The sequence below is a fragment of the Rhinopithecus bieti genome, unplaced genomic scaffold (genome assembly GCF_001698545.2).
Source record: "Rhinopithecus bieti isolate Rb0 unplaced genomic scaffold, ASM169854v2 scaffold_13704, whole genome shotgun sequence".
NCBI lineage: Eukaryota > Metazoa > Chordata > Mammalia > Primates > Cercopithecidae > Rhinopithecus > Rhinopithecus bieti.
The window spans coordinates 704,646-724,377 of NW_016808231.1; the positions used below are offsets into that span (position 1 = coordinate 704,646).

General features: G+C 54.1%; 1 protein-coding gene and 1 pseudogene across 1 annotated transcript; one reads left to right on the plus strand and one right to left on the minus strand.

Moving 5' to 3' along the window:
- Nucleotides 1–316: 316 nt before the first annotated feature.
- LOC108538253 (endothelin-converting enzyme-like 1) lies at nt 317–7,836 on the plus strand (annotated as a pseudogene).
- Nucleotides 7,241–12,656, minus strand: LOC108538250 (alkaline phosphatase, placental type). Its single transcript, XM_017886216.1, has 11 exons — nt 11,235–12,656; nt 11,032–11,148; nt 10,803–10,918; nt 10,439–10,613; nt 10,190–10,362; nt 9,811–9,945; nt 9,639–9,711; nt 9,374–9,508; nt 9,100–9,291; nt 8,764–8,880; nt 7,241–8,638 (listed from the first exon to the last, which is right to left on the minus strand). Exons 1-11 carry the CDS (start codon nt 11,299–11,301, stop codon nt 8,337–8,339), a joined length of 1,602 nt encoding a protein of 533 aa, XP_017741705.1. The 5' UTR covers nt 11,302–12,656; the 3' UTR covers nt 7,241–8,336.
- Between the last annotated feature and the right edge of the window lie 7,076 nt (nt 12,657–19,732).

Sequence of the window (19,732 nt, forward strand, 5' to 3'; positions counted from 1 at the left end):
AGTAACCATCACAGTCCACCATTGTGGCACACATCACACACCCTTGAGCACTCTGCTTCCTCTCCAAATCCATTCCTCCTGAATGTGGGCCCAGATTGCTGTGACAGGTGGGTACCACCACACCCAGCTCATTTTCATATTTGTTTTAGAGGGGGGTTTTCATCGTGTTGCCCAGGCTGGTCTCCAACTCCTTAGCTCAAGCCATCCTCTCACCTCGGCCTCCCAAAGTGCAGGGATTACAGGCAGGAGCCACCTCGAGGGGCCGACCCTCACTGTGTGTATGTGTGTTTTAAGAATTCCTATGGTGCTAAACTATTTATGTTTATTTTTGCTGTGGGATGATCAGAAGATGTTCAGGAACAAGCAAGAAAAAAAATGAGCCAAATCATTTAAAGATGTGGGAAACCAAACCAAAATCAGAACGCTCACAAAATTTCAACCAAGGTGTGCACATCAAACAAAATATTCAGTCAGGCATGCAGAACCAAAAGTGAGTTCACCAGAAAAGACTTGCCTCGCAGGCAGAACGTTAATTCTGTAGAAATCAGAGTCCTCAAACCAGAAGGGTACTTCTCTTTACACCAGAAAGTGCTTGCCAAAAGCAAACAAGCAAAAAGTAAAAAAGAAAGAAACCCAAACTTTATACTCCCAGGAGGGATGAAAAGTCCTTTGTTTAAGGGAGCCTTATAACCAAATCACATCCAGAATAAAGTAAAAAGGAACTGACCAAAGGGAGGGAGTCCGGGTATTTGAGGAGATTCACCAGAACAGAAAATCAACTTCTGGAAAGGGCAGTCTGCAGAGGGCTCAGTCAACCCTGTTAGATTCCAGGAGACTCTGATTCACCCAAGATGAATTCACTTCGGTCCCACTTCTGGCTCCACTATGTGACACTGCATAACAAATACAGAAAGATCTAAACTAAAATGAACTTTCTTTGGAAATAGGTATTGCAATGGGAATAAGCAGGCCATAGGAAAGTGCGTGTGAATTTAGGGAGGTGAAGGAAGATAAAGGTTTTTAAAGGAAAATAGAGGAGGATCACAGGATTGTTCTGAGATATTTATCCTTGGCTACAAGGATCAAGGAAAAGAGTGGCACCAGTCTGAGGTTGGACAGGAGTATTTTTTGGTGAAAGGGTAGGAAGGTCTTTGTGCAAGGTGGAACTGGAGCCTGGACCACTGGCATCACCCACTGACCCACAGCCTCAGCTTCCCTTTTGGAGACACTGCAGGGGAGCCAAGGAGCTGGGCCTCGGACCCCTCTTTATTGGCAGTCTGTGCAGGGTGACCAGGACTGTGTGGTCAGAGGCTAAACCCACGTCACCTCCAATAGGCTGCGATTGCTGTGCTCTGGGTCAACTGTGCATTGCTACCATGGGGCCGCACTCGCAGCCCCAGGCCTTCTTCTGGCAGGGTGCTCCGTTGCTCTCCCTGGGTCAGGAACTAGGGGAAGAGAGCGAGGCCAACCAGAAGCCCAGACGCCCGTGGAGATCCTGTACAGGGGTTCCCAGGAGGACAAGGAAGCTCCCTGGTGAAGGTGCGCTCCGCGCAGGCGCTGTGCGGGCAGCCCAGGCACTCCGTTAGGGTTCCTTTGTCCTTTAGGAGGAGTTCTCCCCGGGCGGTGCTCTAGGGCTATGGGCTGGGGCATGACGGCCCCCAGCTGCGTAGCTCCAGCCCCTTTCTAACCGGCTGGTGGGCAGCTCAGCTTGGGGACGCGGGATCCGAAGGGACCCCTCCCAGGAGTACCCGCTGCCTTTACTGGTCCTGGGACAGGGCTGGACCCCGCGGGCTGGCGGCTCGGTGGCAGAAAAGGCAGGAGGCGCTGGGAGACTGCCCATGCAGCTCTGTTCAGGCTCAGGCTCTGGTTCGGAGCGGGCCCGCTAGGCCAGGTCCTGCTCAGGTGCTCACTCGCCAGGTAAATGGCGCCGAATCCCTGCAGCAGTCACCACCGTCTCGGCCGCTGCGCAGAGCCTCCCGACATCGTCTGCTCGCGCCCCGCGGGAGGTGAAACTTCGCCCACGTTTGGATTCTGGGGAGAACCTATTGAAGCCAGGAGTGGCTCGGGTCGGGGTCACAGACAGGGAGTGGGGGTGGGTGAGGGACGGAGCCGGTCTCCATCAGGGCCGCCCAGGGGGTGGGCTGTGTATCCACGACCCTGGGGCGTTGGCGCTCGCCCCTGGGGAAGGGGCGGGTGGGCCGTTGGGCCACCGAGCAGAAGCAGCCAGCGAGCGGGGTTGGAGTGGTCGATCCCGCGGACTTCCTCGAGGACAAAGTTTGGTTCTTTGGCCACTTTGTGGAGCCTCTGTCTGTGTTCAGCGCGGAAAACGGAAAGTGCAGCATAGGCGCGCTCCTGACGGCACCTCCTCACTCCAGCCTCCGCTCCTTCCCCCACATTCCGCCCGGCCTTGGCTGGGGCAGGTCCTGGACCAGAAAGGCGACGAGAAGAGGTACGGGCCTTTCAGGGAAGGCCCACTACGTGCCAGGCCCCGTGCCCAGCGCCTCCCCCTTCCCATCAGGGCGCTCCCAACCCAGGGACCCGCACGTGTGTGCAGAATGGGGGACAGGGGAGAAGACTCCACTGTGCACGCGGAGGTGGTGGCCCCGCCGAGCCCTCCTGGTCCCTGGTTTCCCCAGTGAAAGAGGCCCGCGGCTGGGGCCTCTGCACCCAGGCCTATTTCTCTCCTCGCAGTGCCGAGGAACCCCGCTGGGCTGCGGCGCCTCATGAGCTTGCCTCTGTCCTTCTGGCAGCTGAGGCCCCAGGGGCCACGCTGAGGCCCACGAGGAGGCCGGAGGTCACGCGCATCGCGTAGCCCAGGTGGCCCAGGGCTGCACCCCGGCGGCCTCGGCGCCATGGAGTCCTGGTATTCGCTGATGGCGCACTACGATGAGTTCTAGGAGGTCAAGTATGTCAGTCACTGCGGCGCGGGGGGCGCTTGCGGGGCCTTTCTGCCCCCAGGCCACCGGGCCCAGGCCGGGCTGCAGCGCTGGAAGCAGCCTGCAGTGAGCCTGCTGTCGGGTTGGTGTTTGCAGCCGGCCTCTGCTTCATCCTGGCGGCTATGCTGGCGCTCAAGTACCTGGGCTCGGTCGCGGCCGGCGGCGGCGCCTGTCCTGAAGGCTGTCCTGAGCGCAAGGCCTTTGCGTGAGCCGCTGGCTTCCTGGCAGCCAACCTGGACGCCAGCATCGACCCATGCCAGGACTTCTACTCGTTCGCCTGCGGCAGCTGGCTGAGGCGCCACGCCATCCCTGACGACAAGCTCACCTATGGCACCATTGCGGCCATCGGCGAGCAGAACGAGGAGCGCCTGCGGCGCCTGCTGGCTCGGCCCAAGGGTGGACCCAGCGGCGCTGCCCAGCACTAGGTGCACGCCTTCTTCCGCTTGTGCCTCGAGATGCGCGAGATCGAACGATTGAACCCGCTGCCCAGGCTGGAGATCATCGATGACTGCGGGGGCTGAGACCTGTGCGGCGCGGCGGCGCGGCGGAGCTCCCGGGGGTCGCTGCGGGATGGGACCTCAACCGGCTGCTGTAAAAAGTGCAGGGCATGTACAGCACCGTCGCGCTCTTCTCACTCATGGTCAGCCTGGACGACAGCAACTCTTTGCGCTACGTCATCCGTGTGAGTGCGCGCCGGAAGCACCCCGCCAGCGGCCGCGGACCCAGGGCGCAGTGGCCTTGCTCAGGGGTTCCTGCGCGCGGGAGGAGGGTGCGCGAGAGGAGAGGAAGGGAAAGCAGGGGAGGAGGTGAGGGAGGGCACAGCGGCCGCGCGCGGGAAGAAGTCGTAAGTAATTTCCCTGGGGTAACTTCGGTGTTTAGCGGAGCAGCGGGAGCAGCCATTTCCCAGCTCTCTGGCAGGCAGTGAGGGCGGGGTGGGGGCGGCGGGGGAGGGAGTGCGCGACAATATATTCAAGCTTGTGTACAAAGCATTTGAGGTCGAGTTGAAGAAACAACTTGAAGAATGGTCTCACAGCAATTACAAACAAATACCCTTCGGCAATTACAAGAAGGCTTTCAATGACTGAACCCGAATACTTGGTTTCCTGGGTTAAACATACGCATTTGGGTGATGGCTGCTATATTATTTTTTGTAACTGATTGCAGCCTTCTGTAAATGGCTCTGTGCTGCCGCCCAAAGCATTTACGACCAGGGAAGAAGGAGAGATGCTTACCTTGCATTAGATAACCAGCAAGCTCTAAGAATTAAAGAAAAGGGAGATGTGGGGGGTGCATTTGAGCTCCAGGCATGGAAAAATACTCAGGCACTGTGTGTACGTTGTTTGTGCGTGAGAATGTACCTCCTTGACTTTGAAAACATTCCACAAGGAGTGGAATGTGTGATAAGGAGCGCTGAAAACAGCCTCCTAAGAATGTGGTCTGAGTGCTTTTACAAGGCAGGACCCCACGGCAAAAACCCATCTGGTGGATGTTTGTAGTTTAACAAGCCCTCTAATAAATACTTGGCGGACAGATTTTGGGGCAGCACTCTCTCAGAGGAGCTGCTCCCTGCCCCGCTTAGCTGGAATTGTCTGAGTACTTCACTCTCAGCGTTCACAGCAGCTACAAGCTGCAAGTGGTGACCCCAACGTGACCACCTTGAAATTAGGCGTGGAGCAGGTCGACTCATCAACTTTTGGAACTAAAAATACCAAAAATTAGCCGGGCGTGGTGGCGGTTGCCTGTAATCCCAGCTACTCAGGAGGCTGAGGCAGAAGAATTGCTTGAACCCAGGAGGCAGATGTTGCAGTGAGCCGAGATCGCGCCACTGTACTCCAGCCTGGGCGATACAAGCGAAACTCCGTCTCAAACAAAACAAAACTCATGCTAAGGAAAGAGCATATTTTTGAGCAGAAGTTTGAAAATATTTTCTCTGACACTTGATTTTGAGGTAAATAATGTATTGGACTCATAAACACTCATACCTACACAGGAAAAGGAAGCTTGAGAACAGAATGATCTAATTTCAGAATAATCTTTTTCCTCCCCCTCCTCCTCCTCCTCCTCTTCTTCGTCTTCTTCCTATTCCTCTTCCTCTTCCTCTTCTTCCTTCTTCCTCTTCTTCTTCTTGAGATGGAGTTTCACTCTCTTCACCCAGGCTGGAGTGCAATGGTGCCATCTTGGCTCACTGCAACCTCTGCCTCCTGGATTCAAGCGATTCTCTTGTCTGAGCTTCCCGAGTAGCTAGGATTACAAGCGCCTGCCACCACACCTGGCTAATTTTTGTATTTTTAGTAGAGACAGAGTTTCACCATGATGACCAGGCTGGTCTCAAACTTCTGATCTCAAGTGATCCACCTGCCTCGGCCTCCCAAAAGGCTGGGATTACAGGCATGAGCCACAACGCCTGGCTAGAATAATGTTTTTAAAGCGTCTTCACTTTTAAAATATAGAAGTCCTTGGGTGTGAGCGCTCATGTAAAACCTAAACATGCAGCACCTCCGCATTGGTTAGAAAGAGGAACTTCCTAACCCACTGACAACTGGGAAGATAGAAATATACTCGCTGGATTTTACCAGAACCTTTGCATATTTGGTGAATGGAATGTAACAATGAGTGTGATGATTTACTAAGGCCAGCTAGTGGTGTCTACCTTCTGTTCACCTCCCGTGTTTTTATGACAGCCACTAAAACCTAGAATTGGAAAAAAAAAAAAAAAAAAAAAACTGTCCTGAGAGAGCCAGGTCCTCAAATAGACGTATATATTTTTCCAGACAGGGTCTTGCTGTGTCGCCCAGGCTAGAATGCAGTGGAGCAATCTTCTTTTACTGCAGCCTCAACCTCTCTGGGCTCAGTTGTTGTTTTTGTAGAGACGGGGTCTCACTATGTTGTCCAGGCTATTCTCGAACTCCTGAAGTCAAGTGATCCTACCCCGTCTTCCTGCCAAAGTGCTGGGATTGCAGGTGTTGAGCCGCCATGCCTGCCAAATAGATATTTTACAATGTTAAATTAATTTTCATGTGCAAGGACACATTCAATCATGCTAATATTTCTAGTGAGCACAAAATGCTTGCCTTTTTTTTTTTTCTCATAAGACAGAGTCTGGGTCTGTTGCACAGGCTGGCGTGCAGTGGTGTGATCTCAACTCACTGCAGCCTCCCAGGTTCAATCGATTCTCCTGCCTCAGCCTCCCAAGTAGCTGGGTGCTGACCACCACGCCTGGCTAAATTTCATAGTTTTAGTAGAGACCGTGTTTTAGTTTAGACCAGTTTTAGTTTTAGTTTCACCATGTTGGTTGGGCTGGTCTCAAACTCCTCACCTCAGGTGATCCTCTCACCACAGCCTCCTGAGTAGCTGGGTCCACAGGCATGGGCCACGAGGCTTGGCTAAATTTTGTCTTTTTTGTAATAGTGTAAAATTTGCTGGAAAATGTGGTTGATTTCACCTTTAATTCTTTTCAGCCGGACGTGTGGCTCATGCCTGTAATCCCAAACTTTGGGAGACCGAGGTGCGTGGATCACCTGAGGTCAGGAGTTGGAGACCTGCCTAGCCAACATGGTGAAACCCTGTCTCTACTAAAAATACAAAAACTAGCCAAGCGTGGTGGTGCACACTTGTTAACCCCTAGCTACTTGGGAGGGTGAGGCAGGGGAATGACTTGAACCCAGGAGGAGGAGGTTGCAGTGAGCCAAGACAAGATCATTGCACTCCAGCCTGGGCAACAAAGTGAGACTGCCTCAAAAAAAAAAAAAAAAAAAAAAAAAATTCTTTTCAAGGTTCTCTTGGGGCAGGTGTGGTACTCACCAAGCATGGCTGTATTGGGATAGGTGCTCCCAAATGCTTTCGGAAGGTCAGAAACACCTGGAGTCAGCTCCTTCCCCAGCTCTCACCTCTACCTATTACCCTCTACCACCCCCACCATCCACCCAAAAGACAAGACCCTTCTTCTGGCAGCAGCCAGAGTACTCATTTTCCACCTAGGGCAGGTCACAGCCCTACTCAAAGACCTCCAACCACATCCCTTTACTCAGACTTCACACTCCCCCATGCTCCCCACCCTCTTGACCCCTCAGATTTACCCCTCTACCCACCCACCCTCTAATCCAGCCCTTGGCCTCCCAGAGCACCTGCTGGCACTGCCCCAGGGCCTTTGCACTGCTGTGCCACCTTGCTCAAGCCCCACTCTGTTCAGGTCTCCTGCTCAATCGTCTGCTCCTCAGCAGCCCCTCCTGGCCTGCGTTATCCACCCCTCCAGACACTGTGCCCACAGGCACTCACGATTTTTCTCCTAGGAAGTAGTACTGGCATTACACTATCTAACACTTCCTTTTCTTACTTGTTCATTTATTTTTTTAATTAATTTATTTATTTTTGAGGCGGAATCTCGCTCTGTCGCCCAGGCTGGAGTGCAGTGGCATGACCTTGGCTCACTGCAACTTCTGCCTCCCAGGTTCAAGCGATTCTCCTGCTTTAGCCTCCTGGGTAGCTGGGACTACAGGTGCATAGATAAGGGGTTTCACCGTGTTAACCAGGATGGTCTCCATCTCCTGACCTCATGATCTGCCCACCTTGGCCTCCCAAAGTGCTGGGATTACAAACACTTCCTTTTATTATTGCTTTGTCTCCCAGGAGAGCGGAGGCCCTGGGGAGGCAGGGGAGTCTTCCTTGTTGAGAAATCTATGCCCAGTGTCCAGATGTCCGGGGAGGGACCTTTGGCTCTCGACTGCTGCCCTGCACCCAGGGCTTCCCAGGAGCTCCTTGGATCTCAGTTGGGTGCTGAAATTGGCATTTGGAGGTATGGAACATCTGAGTAGTTGTGATATGGGGCAAGCCTCTGCCATGAGGCAGAGGGCCCCTTGGAGGGGTACAGGAGTGTGGAATTAGCTCAGTGGGGGGCAGCGAAGGCTGTGTCAAAATCCCCCTGGGGATCCCCACCCCAGCAGCCTCCTTGGCTGGCAGGGTGGCAGGAAGCCACGCTTCTCCAGGCGTCCTGAAGCTCCCAAGTCCTCAAGTCCCACAAGTGATTCAAGGACTGAAGCAAAGGTCAGCGGGGTGCGGGGTCTGGGTGCTTCTCTTCCCCAGAAAGGGAGCCTGCCTGGTACCCAAGGACTATAGGTGGGGGCTGGATGGCCTGAGTTCCCTTCTTTCTTGGGGTGCAGGCAGCCACAGGGCACAACCTGCAGTCCCTGGGGTTGGGGCAGGGAGTCCAAGAGTAGCCAAGGGGCAGCTTTGGTGTCATGGGCTCAGTCCCCAGGGCGCGCGAGGAGATGAAGGTTCCATGGCAGGACATCTGTGTGGCGACTCTGGGGGTGATGACTCGGGGTGGAGGCCGGGCAGGACGACAGGAGGTGGGGAGCAGGAGAACTCCGAGATGGGGAAGCAGGAGCCCCAGGGATAGGACCCTCAGGGAGCAGTGACCGTCTCCAGCAGCAGCAGCAGGGCCCCAGCCAGAAGAGGCAGGGACTCAGGGACCGCGGAGCGCCCAGGGTGTGCGGCGTCAGTGGTGGCGGCGGGGGGCGCCAGGTCACAGGCCGTGTAGGGCTCCAGACAGGCGGCAAAGGCCATGACATGCGCTACGAAGCTTTGCTCCTGCACGCCATGAACCAGGTGCGCCTGCGGGCCGCGCGCGAACACCGCCACGTCCTCGCCTGCGTGTGTCTCTTCGTCCAGGGGCACTGCCGACTGCTGCCGGTACTCGGGGCTCCCTGGTAGGAGAGTTCAGTTCCGGTAGGAGGGTTCAGTTCCAGGCAGACAGAAGGTGACCCCTTCCAGCCAGTCCCCCATCCTTGGCACCCTGGTCCCCCTCAGGGGGCGACCCCGCGGCACTTACCACTCTGGCTCTCCGTAACATCTGGCCGGGCGCCGTCCTTGATCACATAGCCCGGACCGTTTCCATATAGGAGGGCCGTGTAGGCCTTCCTGTCCTGGGCCTTGCCAGGTGCCAGCCCTGCAGAGAGAGGGGTCCCTGTGGTTGAGCTGAACACAGCTGTGCAGTGCCACCCACGTGCTGGGCTCCGCCACTTTTTGCCTGGTCAGGGGCTTAGTCCTCAGGAGACCCTACAGGGCTGGTGCCAGCATTACTACCATTTGACAGAGGAGGAGACTGAGGCTCAGATTTCACCCACGTAATTGATGCAGCAGCACCTGCCACTCTCCCCAGGCCTACCGAAGATGGAGCTCCCTCGCAGTGGGTAGCCACCAAAGGAGAAGACATGGGAGTGGTCAGCAGTGACGAGGGTCAGCGTGTCCTCCTCGCTGGTGAGCTGGCCCACCCTCTCAATGGCGTCGTCAAACATGACCGCCTCAGTCAGTGCCCGGTAGGCCCTGCTTTCGTGATGACCATGGTCAATGCGACCGCCTGCAGGAAGGCCAGAGAGGGGTGGTGCTGAACCTGCCCTGCTCCAAACCCCAACCCCCACTCCCCAGGGGCCACCACGCACCCTCCACGAAGAGGAAGAAACCGCGGGGATTCCTGCTTAGCAGGCGCAGGGCAGCCTCTGTCATCTCCATTAGGGAGGGGTCCAGTGTGGAGTCTCGGTGGATCTCATATTTCATGTCTCCGGGCTCAAAGAGACCTGTGGGACAAGGGGTCCCATGGTGACTGGCAGGCGGCGGGTGGGAGGGTGCTGGCAGACGTGTATGCAGGTTCAGAAGGTGCCATCTGAGGCCATCTGAGGGATTCCAGGGCAGGAAGGGGGTCCTTACCCATGAGGTGGGTCACAGACGGGTCCTGGGAAGCCTGCATGAGCTCAGTGCGGTTCCACACGTACCGGGCACCCTGCAGGGAGGGAGAGGGCCAGGCCTCAGCCCACAGCCCTGAGCCCCACACCTCTGCCCTTCCCCTGCTGTGCCTCCTGCACCGGCCAGCCCCCATCACCTGGTGCTTCGCCAGCCATTCCTGCACCAGGTTCTTCCCATCCATCCTGGTCCCATCCTGGCTGTAGTCATGTGGGTACTCAGGGTCTGGGGCCCCCATGCGAAACATGTGCTTTCGGCCTCCACCTAGGATCACCTGGGAACAGAGGATGGGGCACGTGGGTTTGGGGCCTGGCCGGCCCTGTGCCACTTCCTCCTGTACAGCCCTTGGCTCCCCTCCCCAAGGTTGTGGGAGTGGCCCGGCCTGGGCTGCATCTTCTATGCCCCCAACCCTACCCTCAGATCCTGCTGACCCAGATCAGGCTGTTGGTTGCCTGGGTCTGAGCTGGTGCCCCCTGCTACTCTCTGCCCAGCCCCAACCCTTGGCCCTGGGGTCACACGTCAATGTCCATGTTGGAAATGAGCTGCGTGGCGATGTCCTTGCAGCCCTCCCGGCGGGCCGAGCCAGGCATGTTGGCGTCCGAGTACCAGTTGCGGTTCACCGTGTGGGCGTAGGCACCGGCTGGTGAGGCGTGCTGCACCCGTGTGGTGGTCACCACTCCCACTGACTTCCCTAAGGGTGACAGAGGTCAGGATATGTGACCAAGGTCTGTGACCTGGCCCTGATCCCGCAGTGTGCCCCAGCTCACCTGCTTTCTTGGCCCGATTCATCACAGAGACCACCTCATTGCCGCGTGTCGTGTTGCACTGGTTAAAGCGGGCAGCTGCACTCAAGCCGATGGTCTGGAAGTTGCCCTTGACGCCGCACAGGTAGGCCGTGGCTGTGGCTGCGCTGTCTGGCACATGCTTATCTACACTGTATGTCTGGGGACAGAGACACTCTGAGCTCTTCTCTGGGGCAGACACACAGACCCTGATCTCTGTCCTCTGGGATTCCAACTGCCCCCAGCTCCTTACTGGAGGCCCAGCTGTTTAGGGTCCCTCCGTCCTACCACACTCCATAGCCAGGATACCCTTCTCTGCTTGAAGACTCTAAGGTGGCCCAGCCCTTACCTTGGACAGAGCCACGTATGGGAAGTGGTCCATGGCCAGGGGGGTCTCAGGCCCCAGTTTGTCCTTCTTCTGCCCCTTTAGGATCCTGGCGGCTGTCACCGTAGACACCCCCATCCCTGAAGGAACAGAAATGTGTGAGGCTTGGGCCCCAGGGTTGTCCTGGAACCACCGAGGGTCCGGGCGCTGGGGCTGTGAGGGCTGCGGGGATGGACAGGCCTTGCTCACTCACCATCACCCAGGAAGAGGATGAGGTTCTTGGCGACCTTCTGGATGGGCTGCAGCTTCTTGGCGGCACCCAGGGCCTCGGCTGCCTGGCGGTTCCAGAAGGCTGGGTTCTCCTCCTCAACTGGCCAGGGGAGAGCAGAGATCAGGTCAGCCTGGGCTGGGGGGCGCCCTGTGTGTGTGTAGGGGCAGCTCGGGGAGCCTCATTACCTGGGATGATGGCCAGGGAGAGCTGTAGCCTCAGGCCCAGCAGCAGCAGCACCCAGGACCTCCGCATGTCGGGAGGGCAGCAGGAGAGTGGTGTGGCAGGAATTCCGGGTATGGAACGTGAGCTGCACTCCAGGCTGCCTGGGTTTAAATCAGGGAGAACTGTGTCTCGGCTTCTCCCCTTGTTGCCACCTTGACCCCGCCCAGCCTCTTGACATGAAGCCACACTGGCTGAAGGGAGTGGCAGGGTGCGGCTGGGCTGGGCCAGGCTGGGGTTGGGGTCCTGAGAAAGGCAGCTCAGGGTGGGACCAGGTGTCGCTCAGGGAAGGGTGGGGTTTTGGGTACAGATGCCATCTGGGTGAGTGTGGTGTGCATCCTGCAGCCAGGAGCCCCTCCCCCAACCCCTGCTCACTGTGTCTTGTGTGGAACAAGACGCCCTGTCACTCATTCATTCACCCATTTTTTTTCTACATTTCCCAGAAGCTGGGGCCAGGCTCTGTTCTGCTGTCGAGAGGAGGGGAGGCTGGAAGCACACAGCCCGGGCCAGGGCCTGGGTTCAGCCTACTGATTCCAGGAGCCTGGGCCCGGTGGGAAAGGGGCACGTGGGGGGCTTTGGTGCCCTGGCACCCCGTTGCTCCATCATCTGGCTTTGGCCTGGACAGGTGGGGCTGGCAGGAATCCGGGCCCAGAGCTCTAGGGCTGTGGGCAGTTGTGGGTCCAATGGTGACAACACTGACAACACTGAGCCAGTCCTGCCCATTGCTCACATTCTGTGTGTGATTGTGTAGGTGTTTGTGTGGATGCACTCGTACTAATGTTTGGATGGCGCAGGTGGGAGAGAGTCCACCCCAGCCCAACCACAGCAGCCCCTTCCGCACTCAGGCCTGCTCGCCCTGAGCCCCAGGCTTGGCCCCCAGAACCCAGGGGACCTTACCTGCTGCCCAGCCTCTGCCTTCCCTGCCCCACTCCACACCACCCCCACGGACTTCCCCTCACGCCAAGCTTTCTGGAGTCCTCCTGCCTGCACCTGCTTCCCGCTGGTCGTCCTGGGGCTCTCAGGGAAGATGTCACCCTCATGGGCCCTTCCTGCCTCCTGCTTGTTGCCCCCTTAGTTCCCTCTACCTTCCGCTTCATCTTGCTGAGTGACGACATTTCTGGGCTAAATTTCAGAGGAGACTCACTAACAGGCAGGCCCTTAATTAATTCATTGATTCACTCCAAACTCAAGGCCAGTCAGGAGCTTTTGCAGCCATCCCCACGATTATTTTTCAAGTGGGAGTTGTTTTGGTTTTGGAGACAGGGCCCCACTCTGTCAGCCAGGTTGGAGGGCGATGGCTGAGTTGCAGCTCCCTGCAGCTTCTGATCTCCCAGGCTCAAGCTATCTTCCCACCTCTGCCTCTCACATAGCTGGGACCGATGGCATGTGCCACCACACCCGACTCATATTTTATTTTGTGTAAAGACATGGTTTTGTTATGTTGCCCAGGCTGGTCTCGAGCCCCTTGGGCCCAAGGGATCCTCACATCTCAGCCTCCCAAAGTGTCTGGGTTATAGACATGAGCCACTGCACTCACCTTCCCTTTTTTTTTTTTTTTTTTTTTTTTTTTTTTTGAGACATGGTCTCATTCTGTCACCAGGCTGGACTGCAGTGGTGTGATCATGGCTCACTGCCTCAGCCTTAGCTTCAGCCTCCACAGTAGCTGGGCTTATCGGCACCAGCCACCATGCCTAGCTAAATTTTTTTTTGTAGAGTCTCACTATGTTGCCCAGGCTGCTCTCAAACTCCTGGCTTCAAGTGATCCTCCCGCCTTAGCCTCTCAGACCACTGGGATCACAAGTGTGAGCCACTGGGCCCAGCTGGGTGTTGTCGTTTGGCAACAACATTCATTCCCAGCCCCTGCCATGCTGTCCCCTGAGTGGCAAGGGCTGTCACCATATTTCCCAGTGAGATGCCCTGGTAAGATCTGGAGGGCAGGAGGCAGGCAGAAGCCATTCATCCGTGGTTGGCAGTAGCTGGTGAGGGGGCAAATTCAGCCCTACCCGGCCACTTTGGGAGGCTGAGGCAGGTGGATCACCTGAGGTTGGGAGTTCAAGACCAGCCTGACCAACATGGATAAACCCCATCTCTACTAAAAACTACAAAATTAGCCAGGCGTGGTGGCACATACCTGTAAGGTGGGCACTGAGCTGGAACATCGTCTGGACTGCACAGAGCTTGGTATCCCCAAGGGCACCAGGTGGTAGAGGGTGCTAAGGGATCCAGATGGGGCCCTGCAGGACCAGCCCTTCCTTCCCAGAGAGCAGAAGGACCAAGACGACCAATCCTCAGAGAATACACGCCACAGCCTGGGCCTCCCCTTGCCCTAGGGAACAGCAACCAAGAATCCCAGGAATGGAGGCTTTATATCTCCCTCCAGCCGGGGAAGCCCTGCTGCTTCTGCTTCGAAATCCCTGGGTCTCAGAGGAAGAGCTGTAACCAGACATTATGACAGGCGACTCTGACATGAAGGTAGGAGGCAGGGTGGCCAAGCATCCCCATGTGGCCAGGGTGTCATCATAGACTTTGAATGTGGACGAGTATCCTTTGTTTTCTGCAAGTGACATTGGCGTGTGTCTGGTCTCCAGTCTTGCTCAGGCGCCTGACAAAATTCACCACATAGTGAGCAACATAGCGAGACCCTGTTTCTATTTAATTTAATTTATTTATTTATTTATGTTTTTTTGAGATGGAGTCCCGTTCTGTCCCACAGGCTGGAGTGCAGTGATGCCATCTCGGCTCACTGCAACCTCCACCTCCCGGGTTCAAGCGATTCTCCTGCCTCAGCCTCTTGAGTAGCTGGGATTACAGGCGCCCGCCACCATGCCCAGCTAATTTTTGTATTTTTATTTTTTTTGGTTGTGTTTATTTACTTGTTTTAGAGACAGAGTCTCGCTCTGTCACCCAGGTTGGAGTGTAATGGTGAGATCTCTGCTCACTGCAACCTCCGCCTCCCAGGTTCAAGCAATTCTCCTGCCTCAGCCTCCCGAGTAGCTGGGATTACAGGCACCTGCCACCAAACCTGACTCATTTTGCATTTTTAGTGGAGATGGGGTTTCACCATGTTGATCAAGCTGGCCTCAAACTCCTGACCTCAGGCAATCTACCTGCCTTGGCCTTCCAAAGTGTTGGGATTACAGGCGTAAGCCACTGCACCCGGCTGATTTTTGTATTTTTAGTAGAGATGGGGTTTCACCATGTTGGCCAGACTGGTCTCAAACTCCTGACCTCAAGTGATCTGCCCACCTCGGCCTCCCAAAGTGCTGGGATTACAGGTGTGAGCCACTGCACTTGGCCAAAACTATTAAAAGAAAAGGAGTGTCAAAAAATTTAGGCCGTGCTGGGGGTGGAGGCTCACACCTGTAATCACAGCACTTTGGGAGGCGAGGCGTAAGCCTGGGACTTCCAGACCAGCCNTAGTGGAGATGGGGTTTCACCATGTTGATCAAGCTGGCCTCAAACTCCTGACCTCAGGCAATCTACCTGCCTTGGCCTTCCAAAGTGTTGGGATTACAGGCGTAAGCCACTGCACCCGGCTGATTTTGTATTTTAGTAGAGATGGGGTTTCACCATGTTGGCCAGACTGGTCTCAAACTCCTGACCTCAAGTGATCTGCCCACCTCGGCCTCCCAAAGTGCTGGGATTACAGGTGTGAGCCACTGCACTTGGCCAAAACTATTAAAAGAAAAGGAGTGTCAAAAAATTTAGGCCGTGCTGGGGGTGGAGGCTCACACCTGTAATCACAGCACTTTGGGAGGCGAGGCGTAAGCCTGGGACTTCCAGACCAGCCTGGGCAACATGGTGAAACCCCATCTCTACCAAAAATGCAAAAATTAAATGGGCAAGGTGGCACACACCTGTAGTCCCTGCTACTCGGGAGGCTGAGGTGGGAGAATTGCTTGGGCGCAGGAGGTTAAGGCTGCAGGCAGTGAGCCGTGATTCCCCCACTGCACTCCATCCTGGGCTACAGAGCAAGCAGAGCAAGACTCTGTCTCAAAAACACACACACACACACACACGCGCACACACACACACACAACACAAAGTCAATGGGTTCCTTTGGTGGGGAAGGAAGAAGTGGGGTCTGAATGGGGGGGCAGGGTACATATGGGGAGATCCTGGCCGTAGTTAGTTTCTTAATCTGAGTGGTATTACTTTGGCGTTCAATTCTGTAACTCTTCTTCAGGCCATATCTTTCTGTTTTATGCAGTTTTAATGTTTGACATATCTCAAAAGGAAAGAAGGAAAGGAAGGAACAGGCTTGCCATTTGATCCAGATTAGATGCAACTGTTCCCGCTGCATTTTCCATTTTCATCTCAGACAGTATTTTTCAAAATGTGACATGCGCATATTTCCAAAGGGTGGTACTGAAACAGGATAGGTAATCAAGGAAGTGACCATGTTCCCGGGATGCAGCAAGCGTGGTGACTACATAGTCAACACAATAAGCCTCAGCATTCGAATTGTAATTCAGCTCATTCAAGCACAGCTATCTTCAGTGGGGATTTTTCTTTCTAGAGAACATGCGCGTTTTGATTTTACCTATCCTCAAACGGACCCTTTGCTCATAATAGTAAAAAGCACACCCTGGGTGGAGATTTAAGAAGCTAATGAGACATGCGACGCATGAACGAGCATCTACAGCTACTCACATGTGCACCCAGAGGACCACCCAGAACATGCTTACTAGCAACACCTTTTCCCACCCCCTCATGAATAATCATGCAAGATTTCCATAAAGGGAGTCTCCCTAGTGCCAACCTTTGCTGTCTCGTCTTTATGAGCAGCCCACACTGAATTCGTCTCTCTGCCTGTTCTGCACTTCACTTTCAAGATATTCTTTTTCTTTTGCAATAAATTATTGCATGCCACATCTCCTTTGCTATTGCGTCTCTTGTTTAAATTATTTTAAGCTAAGAAGACAAGAACTGAAGTCTCACCTCAGCTGTCAGCAGTACTCCAGATTATTTGAGGTGGTGTGGGTGTCAAAGCAATTCCATCTTGGGGGCTAATCCACCAGGTTGATGAATGCCAGTTCTCAGAGGGCCTCTGAGATTTCCCGTTCATGTTGGGTTTCTTGTGCAGGAGCACCTACTTCCTGTAAATCCTGCCCTTAGGACAAAACAACTTTGATGTTATCATATTTCAATTGTCCTACACATCCCTTTGAGGTCGCCCCTCCCCTGTGGCCCTCGGTCTTGGGGGGTAAACCTACCATCTTGCCTCACCGCCACCTGAGACCCAGACATAGCTTCTGTTCGTAAGTCTCTATTAAATGTTTTTTTCTAAGAAACTGGATATGTCAGCAATTCTCCTGCCTTGGCCTCCTGCAGTGGCTCACGCCTTTATAGGAGTCTGAGGTGGGTTGATTGCTGGAACCCAGGACTTTGAGACCAGCCTGGGCAACATGACAAGACCCTGTCTCTACCAAAATATGTAAAAATCAGCTGGGCATGGTGGCATATGCCTGTAGTCCCAGCTACTTGGGAGGCTGAGGTGGGAGGATTGCTTGAACCCAGGAGGTCGAGGCTGCAGTGAGCTGAGACTGTGTCACTCTGCTCCAGCCTGGGCAGCAGAGTGAGACCCTGCCAAAACAAAACAAAACAACAACAAAACCCAGAGACCCCTGAACAGCAGTCTCTGCCACCCGGAAGCTTGCTGTCTTGCCATTTCGACATGCATGTCTACTTCAGTTGATGCGCTACTGTGGGAACAGCAAGACGAGCTGGCGATTCCACATACTCCCCTTGTTCAGCACGCAAATGGTGCACAGCTATGCGGTTATCTAAAACTGCTCCAGGCTGGTCATGGTGGCTCACGCCTGTAATCCCAACACTTTGGGAGGCTGAGGTAAGCAGATCACTTGAGGCCAGGAGTTTGAGACCAGCCTCTCCAGTATGGTGAAACCCCATCTCTACTAAAAATACAAAAATTAGCAGGGTATTTATGGTGGTACACGCCGGTAATCCCAGCTACATGGGAGGCTGAGGCAGCAGAATCGCTCGAACCCAGGAGGCGGAGGTGGCAGTGAGCCGAGATTGCTCCACTGTACTCCAGCCTGGGTGACTAAGCGAGACTGTGTCTCAAAAATAATAATAATAATAATAAAACTACTCCAGCTAAGGAGTCTAGGGACTTGCTGGGCAGCCATAGTAGCCACCATTTGGCAGCCCTCAGGAGCACAGATCTGTGTCTCGGGTAGCAGCAGTCACTACGGCTGTCTTTTCTAACCAGGGATTACTACATCCAGGCAAAGCCACGCCTGCCCGAAAGACTCCCTGACTCATTATCTGCCAGTCAGATGGAGTGCTGTCTGGCTCACCATCAAGGGAAAAGAGGAGCTTGCCTTCTTTTGGGAAGGGTAAGGGAGTAGCCCATCTGGGATGCTCAATAGAAACGGGGGCTTCGTGGTCCCTAAAAGGGTACGCGTAAGGAGTACTCGGTCCACAATTCTTTCAGGGGTCTTTGGATGTTCAGGTAGGGACATGTAAAAAGCTGTGAACTGTTGGGTTAAGAGGTCGCTATGATCCAGGACAGGTTGACTTCAGTGACACATCCAACAGTGGATGAGCTGGTGGATGAAGCAAGAGCTTGTGAAATACTAAGCAGTGAGCTGTCCTTCCATCCGGAGGCAGGAAGGTGCTGGAGAACACTAACAGCCAGAAAAGCGCATGTTCCCTTTATGATTTCTTAGGGTCTTTGGCTGGGCTTTGAACTCTGCCAGTTTGTCCTGGAGGAACTCCAGAAACACTGGCTTTATCTGAGTGTAGTAAATCTGCAACACCCACAGATGAGTGCGTTCTCAGCAACACCTCAAAAGGGCCGACCACGGTGATTACTCTGATATTCAGCCTGCTGGAATTTCCAGGTCTTCAACAGAACTTGGTCCCCTGGTTTCAAAATGTATTTATTTCTTCTTCTTTTTTTTTTTAATTTGAGATAAGAGTCTCGCTCTGTCACCCAGGCTGGAGTCCAGTGGCTCAATGTCGGCTCACTGCAACCTCCACCTCAGGTTCAAGCGATTGTCCTGCCTCAGCCTCCCGAGTAGCTGGGATTACAGGCACGCACCACCACGCCTGGCTAATTTTTGTATTTTTAGTAGAGACAGGGTTTCACCATGTTGGCCAGGATGGTCTCAAACTCCTGAGTCCAAATGATACGGCCACCTCGGCCTCCCAAAGTGCTGGGATTGCAGGTGTGAACCAACACGCCCGGCCTCAAAATTTAAATATAAAAATATTGTGTGTATATATGTATATATATTTTAGATGGAGTTTCACTCTTGTTGCCCAGGCTGGAATGCAATGGCACGAATTTGGCTTACAGCAAAATATGTGTGTGTGTGTGCATGTGTGTGTGTATGTATATACATATATACACACACATATATACGTGTGTGTGTGTGTGTGTGTGTGTATGAAGACGGGGTCTTGCTCTTTGGCCCAGGCTGGAGTGCAGTGGCGGGATCAAAGTTCACTGCAGCCTCCAATTCCTGGCCTCAAGTGATCCCCCTGCCTCGTTTGGCCTCCCAAAGTGCTGGGATTACAGGCTCATGCTACCATGTCCAACTTAGTTCCACAGTTTCAGAGAGCGGAGAGGCGCGTCCTCAGAGACCTAGAGCCTGTTGGAAACACTCAGGGAGACCAGGTACTGCATCTCCTCATTGTTTTATGTATGATCCAGCTTCTGTTTCTGGGGAGGAAAATCCCTCAAGTGACAGGACATCCGGGGATGGGAGAAATGGTTCATGCTAGCCAGGATGCACATGCTACTGTCCTTTGCTCACACATAATGGAAACACACTGACCATCCCCAGATTGTGGAGCCTGAGGATTCTTTTGAAATGAAACACAAATTAATCACTGAAGACATGGCCAAAACTGGGCTAGCTTTAGGGACCCTGTTCAAGGTAAGAGTTTCCCTCCCTTATTGGCAAGTTTTCAATTTTATTTAATTATTTATTTATTTATTTATTTATTTAGAGATAGAGTCTTGCTCTGTCGCTCAGGTTGGAGTGCAGTGGCGCAATCTCTGCTCACTGCAACCTCTGCCTCCCGGCTCAAGTGATTCTCCTGCCTCAGCCTCCTGAGTAACTGGGATTACAGGTGCCCACCACCATACTCGGCTCATTTTTTATTTTTAGGAGAGATGGGGTTTCACCATGTTGGTCAGGCTGGTCTCAAACTCCTGACCTCAGGTGATCCACCCGCCTCGGTGCCCCAGTGTTGGGATTACAGGTGTGAGCCACCACGCCCAGCCAAAAATATTTTAAGAAATTCCAAAATCTTATTTTTAACCATTACTGCTCTGTAGCAATAGTTGACATCCCAACCGGAGCCAAGAGCAGTGTCAATCTTGAGCCAAAGACATGTTAGCATCTTTCTACTGGCAACAGATGCAGTTCATCAGAGAAATGCACAATCCAAGAACGTGCCACACATCAACAGTACCCATTGCCACAGC

Coding starts and splice junctions, on each gene's coding strand:
- LOC108538250 (XM_017886216.1), bottom strand. CDS start 11,301: ATGCGGAGGTCCTGGGTGCTGCTGCTGCTGGGCCTGAGGCTACAGCTC. Junction 9,712..9,810: donor AATGGCTGGCGAAGCACCAG/GTGATGGGGGCT, acceptor CCCTCCCTGCAG/GGTGCCCGGTACGTGTGGAA. Junction 9,509..9,638: donor GTCTGTGACCCACCTCATGG/GTAAGGACCCCC, acceptor CTTGTCCCACAG/GTCTCTTTGAGCCCGGAGAC.